Source organism: Gossypium hirsutum, chromosome D06 (assembly GCF_007990345.1).
Source record: "Gossypium hirsutum isolate 1008001.06 chromosome D06, Gossypium_hirsutum_v2.1, whole genome shotgun sequence".
In the NCBI taxonomy this organism is placed as follows: Eukaryota; Viridiplantae; Streptophyta; class Magnoliopsida; order Malvales; family Malvaceae; genus Gossypium; species Gossypium hirsutum.
Window position 1 is genome coordinate 45,401,817 of NC_053442.1, and position 9,646 is coordinate 45,411,462.

At 33.8% G+C, this 9,646-nt stretch overlaps 1 protein-coding gene across 1 annotated transcript; it reads left to right on the forward strand.

Moving 5' to 3' along the window:
• Positions 1-361: 361 nt before the first annotated feature.
• On the forward strand, positions 362-9,646 carry LOC107901816 (vesicle-fusing ATPase). The gene is made up of 21 exons (XM_016827970.2): positions 362-774; positions 1,179-1,274; positions 1,358-1,439; positions 1,543-1,593; positions 2,041-2,211; positions 2,577-2,731; positions 2,816-2,924; positions 3,498-3,597; positions 3,682-3,737; positions 4,218-4,283; positions 4,416-4,498; positions 4,993-5,126; positions 5,508-5,718; positions 6,337-6,468; positions 6,544-6,604; positions 6,694-6,753; positions 7,775-7,833; positions 7,919-8,006; positions 8,305-8,427; positions 8,813-8,878; positions 9,206-9,646. Exons 1-21 carry the CDS (start codon positions 590-592, stop codon positions 9,347-9,349), a joined length of 2,232 nt encoding a protein of 743 aa, XP_016683459.2. The 5' UTR covers positions 362-589; the 3' UTR covers positions 9,350-9,646.

The following is a 9,646-nucleotide window of genomic DNA, read 5'->3' on the forward strand; positions in this document are numbered from 1 at the left end:
TCAGTGTCAAAGATTGGAGAAAAAAATTGTTTGAATTTTGGTTCGCAGATTGGAAAAAAACTGAACTGTAAAAGAGAAGGGGAAATAGAGCTTTCAATTAGTGTAAATAGTGTGAACAGAGAAAACAATATAACATCGATTTTAATAGCCCAATGACTTAAATGAAAATTTTTGAATAGTTTAGTGATCAAATTGTCACTTTTTATAGTTTAATAACAAAAACGAAAATTTATCCATAGTTTAGTGACTAATGGTATAGTTTATCCAAAAATTAATAATAGGAAGGAAGTATGAAGAAAAACGAAATGTTCTGAACATAATAGCTATGAAGACGATGTCGTATAAATTGTAACGTCGTATAATGGAATAAATTGAAATTTCCTTCCCTTTGTGAAAACAGACATCGGTCTGGCTTGCGTATATCTGTCCCGCGCGACACCCAATTCTTCTCCATTTCATATCTTCCGTGGCATTTCAATTCCTCAAGTTAGATCAAGCATTTCCCTTTTCCTTTCTTCTTCTTATCTCTGCCAAAAAAGAAATTTAAATTCTTCAGCAGATCTCATACGAAAAAGCAAAACCAAAGGTAATGGCGGGGCTGTTCGGATCGCAATCCTCTACGGTTTCACCCATGATTGTCACCAGCACACCATCCACAGATCTCGCCTTGACTAATTTTGCTTATTGCTCCCCTTCCGATCTTCAAAGCTTCGCCGTCCCTGGCTCCAAACTCTTCCTCGCTAACGTCGGGGATGCCTTCGTTCTTTCTGTTTCATATCCTTTTTTTTATTAATATTTTTAGTTAAACCGCAGTTCGCACGATTTATTGTTGCATTGTTCATAATTTATTGTTTGAGTAGCATAATCTTATACTATACTATTTATATTAATTATTCTTTACTACGCTCATTTTCATGGAATTATGGAATGTAAATTCATAATTAATAATTTTAGGAGATGTAAATTTGTTAATTCTTTCAATTTATTAGAATCTCATTTCTTACTAATGAATTGTTTTTTCCCCTTTATTACTAAAAGAAGTTGAATATTCATATTTTGAAAACATGTATTTTAGTTTTAAATCTTGCTGGGTTTATTTATTTATTTTATTTATTTTGAACTATTCTTTTCCTTCTTTGCTGTTTTAACTTTATGGCCTAACCTTAACTAATAAATACTTCTCATGAAAGCATACGCAATGGATATATTGCACTAAATGCTATCCATCGTCGCCTTGCAAAAGTTTCTAATGGTGACAATGTATCAGTGAGCAGGTTAGTTAACCTTACCTTTCGAAATTTGATGGTCAGACAGTGCCTAGTCACTAACTGTTTTTCTATTTTCCTGTCACATGCAGATTTGTTCCCCCTGAAGATTTTAACCTTGCATTGCTTAGGGTTGAGCTAGAATTTGTGAAGAAGGGTACTAAAAATGAGCAGGTAGATTTTAATGCAGTATTTGATATATATATATATATATTAGATTATATTAATTGCTTGGATGGATGGGAGTAGGATTAAATGCTGTTTGCCATGGTTGTAGGTTGATGCTGTTCTTCTGGCTAACCAGCTTAGAAAGAGGTTTATCAATCAGGTAGAGCTACATGCGGTTTGCCTGTTGTAAAATGCTTGCTTTAATTTTATGGTTGCGTAGTTGGCTAATCCTTGATTCAGCTAAATTTAGATTTCTTTTCCTTAATTCTCTGTTTTAGAACGAAGGCCATGTTGGAGAAAGTTTGTTTCAAATGTACATGTCAGTGTTTTTGTTGTTCTTATGTTATATCAATTCACACTTGGAAATAATTTGCTTGATGACATTACCTGTTTTCATGCTCATATCTCATGCAAATTGCTTGTTTTGTACTTCCTCTCTTTCCTCAGGCATAACACATGTAAAATAGATTTCTTCTATCTATTTTTTCACTCATATCTCATGTAAAATGTTTTTTTGGAACTTTCCTCTCTTTCCTCAGGCATGCACATCTACAATAGATTGAATGATTTTTGTTGAAGTCATGGAATACTGGTTTCCTTTTGGCAGGTTATGACAGCGGGGCAAAAGGTTACATTTGAGTATCATGGTAATAACTGTATTTTCACAATCAGTCAAGCTCAGCTGGAGGGGCAAGCAGCAGCTAATGCTCCTGAAAGGGGGATGATTTCCAGTGATACTTACTTTATCTTTGACGCACAAAATTCAAGTGGAATAAAGGTGATATATTGATATGTTAGTTGTTGCAGTTTTATCTTTTAATAGTGTATTGACCAGTGGACATCATTGTCACTCGCAGATATTAGATTTGTATTACATTTATGTTTCAAGATTGTAATTTAATCTTATTATACTCTGACTATTTATTTTCTTTAAAGTACTTGTATCTAACACTTGTTTCCAACATATTCAATGCGAGTATGAGGGTACAATCCTCTAAATATATGAAAAAACTTCGAAAAAATTGAGCATACCTGTTTCAAGCTCATAATTGTGTCCAGCACTCACCCCCGAGTCTGAATAACCTAGATTTAATCCACTTGATTTGATTAGTTTTAATTCACTTACTTGTGTTTGCAATGCAGGTTGTCAATCAACGTGAAGCTGCTAGTAGTAATATCTTTAGGCACAAAGAGTTTAATCTACAATCACTAGGTATTGGTGGCTTAAGTGCAGAGTTTGCCGATATATTTCGAAGAGCTTTTGCCTCTCGTGTCTTTCCTCCACATGTGACTAACAAGTATGATAACTTAGTCTTTAAAACATACTATTTATATATAAGATACCTATTTATTTGTTCTGACAAGAAAGCTTGAGGTTCTAGGTTGGGAATTAAGCATGTTAAAGGGATGCTACTTTATGGACCTCCTGGTACTGGCAAAACTCTCATGGCTCGTCAAATTGGAAAGATGTTGAATGGAAAGGAACCAAAGGTTTGGTGTTTGTCACCTTTTTGATTAACGTGATTTATATTATTTTGAGCCAGGCATCCTTTGATCATTTAATTCTGATTATTCATTTTTCAGATGGAATAAAATTTATGTATTTGTCTATGTTTGATCACAGTATTATGACCTTGAATTGCACATGATTGTTTGGCTATAGATAATTAGAGATGCTATTTTTTATTTAAGACATATATGCCATGCTTGATCCAGTGTCAATAGCATTTTGAAATTCTTCTGTTGTAAGCTGTTTCAGGACACAATGTTGACAAAACTTTTAGTTGGCTATTCAATTGTGTGTCCTTCGATTTGTATATTTTTGTCCATCATATAGTTTCTGCCTTCTCCATTCTGCTGTTGCTGTTTTTGCATCAGAGTTTGTAACTTTCTGTTGGCGGAGTCTGCTTTATAGTGTATTCTTTTGAGGCCGCTTGCTTGCCTTCATGTTTCAGAGATGCTGCAGTTGACTTAATTAACTATTATGTTTGCCTATATGGTGACTATTACTTAATATTGTAATTGGCATAATGCAATATATTCCTTCTTGCTGTATCTATTTAGATTGTTAATGGCCCTGAAGTCCTGAGCAAATTTGTTGGTGAAACTGAGAAGAATGTTAGAGACCTATTTGCAGATGCTGAGAATGATCAAAGGACGCGTGGTAAGAGATATGTGCTTACTAGTTTTAGTTTTTATGTTTTTCTTCTAATTTTGTAGTGAAACATCATGTTCTTTGACTTTTCAGGTGATGAGAGTGATTTGCATGTCATAATTTTTGATGAAATTGATGCTATTTGTAAGGTACAAAACTGCTTTGTATACATCTATTCATCCCTATAGTACTTTTACATGGTTTTATTTGATGTTTCGAATTTCTTTCACATTGTAACTTTCATTACGCAATGTTCTTTAAAATATTGAACTGGTGGATGATAAAATCATGGCAAAGATTTGGATATTATTTAAGTCCTAGAATCATTCTCTGATGTTGATCATGTATGCATGCATCTTTATATGCATGTTGATGTGTTTTAGATGCTAACAAAACCAAGGGGATCTTCATAACAAAAAATATTTCAAGTTAGAGACCACTTTTTTTCTTAATGTGTGAAGGAATGGGTGATCTGATCTAGTTACATATAACACCCTTTGATTGTTATGCTGAGTCATTGTAAGATCCCATGCTAATGAGAATCTAGAGAATTGAGTTGAGGCTGTTTATTTGTATTTTTGAACATTCTGATATAATATGTGCCTCTATTTTCTTTTCTTTTTTTTCAGTCAAGAGGCTCAACTAGAGATGGTACTGGAGTTCATGACAGCATTGTGAACCAGCTTCTTACCAAGGTCAGTGATTAGCTCCTGACAATTTTTGTCTTAACAATCACTACTGTTTGTCTCATGCATGTTTATTGGGCTCTTGTCGCTAACTTGTCTTAGTGATATGATTATTTTAACTAAAGTTAATTTACTTTTCAGATAGATGGTGTGGAGTCTCTAAACAATGTTTTGCTTATCGGAATGACCAACAGAAAGGATCTACTTGATGAGGCCCTTTTGAGGTTGCTCCCTCCCTCCTCCATTCTCTCTCTCTCTCTCTCTCTCTCTCTCTCTCTCACTATCACACACACACACACATACACACACACAAACACACACATGCGCGCATACTGTCACCAGGCAAACCAATTGATCTGTCTACCTCTTTTTCACATTAGGTCATCCTCTACAGTAAGAAGCTTGATTAACACCCATCAAGTAGAAACAAATATTTGGTGCATTTTAGTGTTGTGGATTGTGGACATTAAAATTTCGAAGTATACTAAGAGTTACAGAAAATTCTTGGTTCTTATGAAGAATTTGATGGCCTTTGATTAAGAGTTGTACTTAGGGTCTGGAAATAACATGCAATAAGCTGTTGGCATGTTTTGCTATGTAATTGTTTTGTGTATTTTTTCTGCTTTATGGGCTTTTCAGTTTCTTGATGATTTATTAGTTTGATTACTGTTGAGATATCTTGATCTTAATTAAATCTTTGAATCCTTTTCTTCTGTAGGCCAGGACGTTTGGAGGTTCAAGTAGAGATAAGTCTTCCAGATGAGAATGGTCGTTTTCAGATTCTTCAGATCCACACAAACAAGATGAAAGAGAACTCTTTTCTTGCTCCTGATGTTAACCTTCAAGAACTTGGTATGTTTATTTGTAATTTATGATTTTGATATGTATATTCTTCACTGCTATGAAAGAATTAACTATTAAAGTAAGAGTTTAGTTCTTTTATTCCACTGTCCATCCACTCAAAAGATATACAGGCTGACAGATCTTGATGATTATTTAAAGTTGTGTTTTACATTTATTTAGTTTTGTTCTCAATAGATTGTGTAATATTCTTGAGGGTCCTCCGGATGATTAAACTTGGTAGTAAAATCTTTATTATAATACCTTCTGAATGTACCTGGCTTTGCACTTTCTTTTTCTAAAGCATATGCACATCACGTTGACAATGATCTTGTGGTTAATCCAGTATTTGAGAAAGCCTTACAAATTTCTATTTACTTCTTTTATGTTCAGCTGCTCGTACAAAGAATTACAGTGGAGCAGAGCTTGAAGGTGTTGTGAAAAGTGCGGTGTCTTTTGCTTTGAATAGACAAGTAAGTATGGATGATCTTACCAAGCCAGTGGATGAAGAGAACATTAAGGTTACAATGGATGATTTTCTCAATGCACTCCTGGAAATCGTTCCTGCGTTTGGAGCCTCAACTGATGACCTTGAACGATGCAGGTGATTCTTTTTGTTCAATTTAGTACAAATTTCAATTCTTTGATTAGAAGATTTTAATTCCATTCTGCTTGAATTCTCATTACTTTTATGTTCTAGTAGTAGGTTTAGAAGGCAATAGTCTTTGCAATGATGCTTCGAGCCTTTAACTTTTGTTTCTTTTAATAATTTGTGAACATTTCTCTTAAACAAAATAGTGAGCTGTGAGCAACATGTAGTCTTCTAGGTTCTGCTTTCAGCTGATTGTTAATTTTTTTCTTTTTGTTGCTTTTAATAATTTTTGAACATTTCTCTTAAACAAAATAGTGAGCTGTGAGCATCACATGTAGTCTTCTAGGTTCTGCTTTCAGCTGATTGTTAATTTTTTTCTTTTTGTTGCATCCCATTGGTCTATTTTCTTGGTCACCTTGGTTAATTTAAAGATAATTGTTTCTGCGTTGGCTTGGGAAAATATGAATATTTATCTTGAACATTGAGTTCGCTTTTTGGGGAATTAAAGACCGTTCATTAAAATATTCTCTCTCTCTCTCTCTCTCTCTTTTTAGTTTCCTAGTTGTATGACTCATATCTTTCAGTTTTGAGTGGCTTTGCCTGAATTGTTTCACATAACATAATTTTTAGACTTAATGGCACGGTGGATTGTGGTGACCAGCACAAGCACATTTATCAGAGAGCCATGCTACTGGTAGAGCAGGTCAAAGTAAGCAAAGGAAGTCCTCTGGTCACTTGTCTTCTTGAAGGGTCAAGTGGAAGGTAGGCAGCTGCAATTTCCTTTTGTTTGACATCTTTTATCTTTAACTTTAACTGAATCTAGGTTGACTTGTACAGTGGCAAAACAGCATTGGCAGCTACTGTTGGCATTGACAGTGATTTCCCATATGTCAAGATAGTAAGCTCCTGACCTGTAGCATGTATAAATATATTGCAACCTTCTATTTGTTGTTAAGATTCTTGTTTTTTTTAATTTTTATTTAATAGGTCTCTGCTGAATCTATGATCGGTCTTCATGAGAGTACAAAATGTGCTCAGATTGTCAAGGTTTGTGGTGCCATGATCCTTAAATCTGGAAGTGATATGAATACTTTTATCTGAACAAATTATTGCTCTAAACTAGAACTTTGCTTTGGTCTAAGCTGTTTAACATATACAGTCAACCCTCTCTATAACAGCCCCATTTGTCTGTTAAGATTTTGCCTGTTATAAAGAGGTGATTATTATACACTTATAACAGCATGCTGTTATAGAGAGATAATTGTTGTAAATCTACCATAAAATTCATATTGTGGATTTCTATCAAATGAAGAAAGTGAGAATTATGTTAAAAAGAAAGAAAGAAAGTTGGAATCAAATCAACAAAATTAAAAGACATAGAGCAGGTGCATGCATTATTGCTTTTATGCATATTTTATTTTACATTCTTTCACATGCTAATTATGAAGTTCATAAATCTAACAAGTTACATTAATCAATATGAGTTACTAAATTAAATTAATTAATTTATCACGAGCTATTAAGTTTAAGTAATCAATTTATAAGTTTATGATGTTCCAAATTCATAGTAGAATATTTAACTAGAGAACTTAATAGTTTGTTGAATTGATATCTTTAATTCCACTCATTAAAGATTATTTCATTTAATAAAATATGATTAATAGATTTTTTCATGTGAAATTTAAACATTTTATTGGAATAATATTTTAATTGATATAATTTTTATTTAATAAATTCTAATTAATAGGCTTGCTTATATGAAATAGTTATAATTTTACTTAAAATTTTAGACAATATGCTGTTATAGAGAACTAATTTAATAAAGAATGTACTTAATAATTATGAATGTTGCTGTTATAAGTGAAAAGCTGGTATAGAGGGTTAAAATAAAACATAAAAAATCGGTCCTACTAGAAACCTGGTTGTTATAGAGAGGGCTGACTGTATAAGAAATTCAGGTTTCCGTTTGAAAAATTGATGGCCAGGAATATTTGTGCTTCATGTATCAAACTAGGATAATTTACGTTAGAAAAAGTTAGAACATTTTGAATTTAGTGCACTTTGGCAGGTATTTGAGGATGCGTACAAGTCACCCTTGAGCATCATCATCCTTGATGACATAGAAAGGTTAGGGGAATGAGAAACTTATGCTATTCATTTTGACTTGAAATGTGCAATGTTGACAGAAATAATTGGTTAATTATTGTTGCAGGCTACTGGAGTATGTTGCTATTGGGCCCCGTTTTTCAAATATAATTTCTCAGACATTGTTGGTTCTTCTCAAACGTCTTCCTCCTAAGGTTTGTCTTTGGTTCTTTCTATGTGTTTCAATCAAGTACTCCTAATGGTTACTTGGGAAATATTCAAAACTTTTTCCATTTAAAAAAAAAGAGAGAATTGAACTAGGTTAACAATGCTTTCTCCCATTCTCTTGATTGAGAAGTCCCATGCTGCTTACTAGTTAAATCATTAACATTTTAGAAGATACAATTTGATTCATATGCTAATCGGATCAGTTAGCAAAAAAGTATATTGAGAATCTTGTTTAATCTGAATTCAGTGTATTGTTATTTAGATCTGCAAATGCTTGTCTTTCAGGGGAAAAAACTTCTGGTGTTTGGGACAACCAGTGAGATTACCTTCTTAGATTCAGTTGGCATTTGTGATGCGTTCTCTGTCACCTACCATCTTCCTACACTGAAGACAGCTGATGCAAAGAAGGTAATAATGTTATCAATTTTATTGCTTTAAGTCATCTAGGGGTATGATATTTTGCTTTGCTTTCTTCGGCTTGTCAGTGTACATTTGCCTCAATTAGTGTTAATCTCTTTGTTATACCACAATAGCAGAAAAAAAAACATTTAAAGCTGTCATTTTTTATAAAAGCTGCTGACACAACTCTCAAACATGTGGAAGTTCTTTCGATCAGATAGTTTTATTTTACTATTCTCCTTCATTACTGAACTGCATTGCTAACAATGTTGTCTGATATTTGCGGACATTATAAGTAAATTTTTCATGTTTGTCTCAAACTCCAAAGCAAAACAACTTAGTATTGCTCTTAGTTAGGGAGTTAAATTTATTTAATCTGCTCTTCATACCCCAGGTTTTGAAACAACTGAACGTATTTGCTGAAGGAGATGTCGATGCAGCTGCAGAAGCCCTGAATGATGTGAGTTTAAACAATCTGCCTGATTTGGTTCATTCATAGGCATATCTTTTCATTTACTCTTTCTCTTTATGTGTACTAGTGTATATAGGAATGTCCATTTGTGCATGTAGGGTGTAGGTGTGAGTGCATGAATATGGGGAATGAGCTTTCCGAGTGCCACATCATTATTTCTAGAACCTTGAGCTATAGATAAATTGAATCTCCATGATGAATTTGTAGTTGGGAAATTCACACTTTCTTTGCGCTTATATCTTGTTCTAGGCAATGATTTTGAAAGCAAATGAAAATTTGTGGTTATCATACTAACTCATGCCTGTTTCTGTTTAGATGCCTATCAAGAAGCTGTATATGTTGATTGAGATGGCAGCGCAAGGAGAGCAAGGTGGAGCAGCAGAGGCAATCTACTCAGGGAAGGAAAAGATTAAGATATCTCACTTTTATGATTGCCTCCAGGATGTAGTCCGGGTCTAATTCACACGTTTTGTTCATTTTTACAATCTGGTCGTTTTCTCATACACTCTGCATACACCTTCATTTTTCTACTTGGTTTCTCCATTCCTCTCCCGTCAGTTCCCTTTTTTCTTTGTGTTTGACGATTTGTAGACATTGGTTGAAGGTCATGGGAGAACTTATGTTGGGAAGTTTTTTTCCGGGCCTTTGTTTGCTGCAGCTTTATTTCAGCTCTTGGTAAAATCCCCCCCCCCTCCCCCACTCTCTGTAACTCGACGATATATATTTATTATATATATTCTAAAACTTTTATGTAAA

Excerpts from the sequence above, each read along its gene's own strand:
- LOC107901816 (XM_016827970.2), top strand. The coding sequence starts at position 590 with ATGGCGGGGCTGTTCGGATCGCAATCCTCTACGGTTTCACCCATGATT. Across the intron at positions 2,212-2,576 it reads AAAATTCAAGTGGAATAAAG|GTTGTCAATCAACGTGAAGC; the intron begins GTGATATATTGA and ends TTTGCAATGCAG. Across the intron at positions 3,598-3,681 it reads GAATGATCAAAGGACGCGTG|GTGATGAGAGTGATTTGCAT; the intron begins GTAAGAGATATG and ends TTGACTTTTCAG.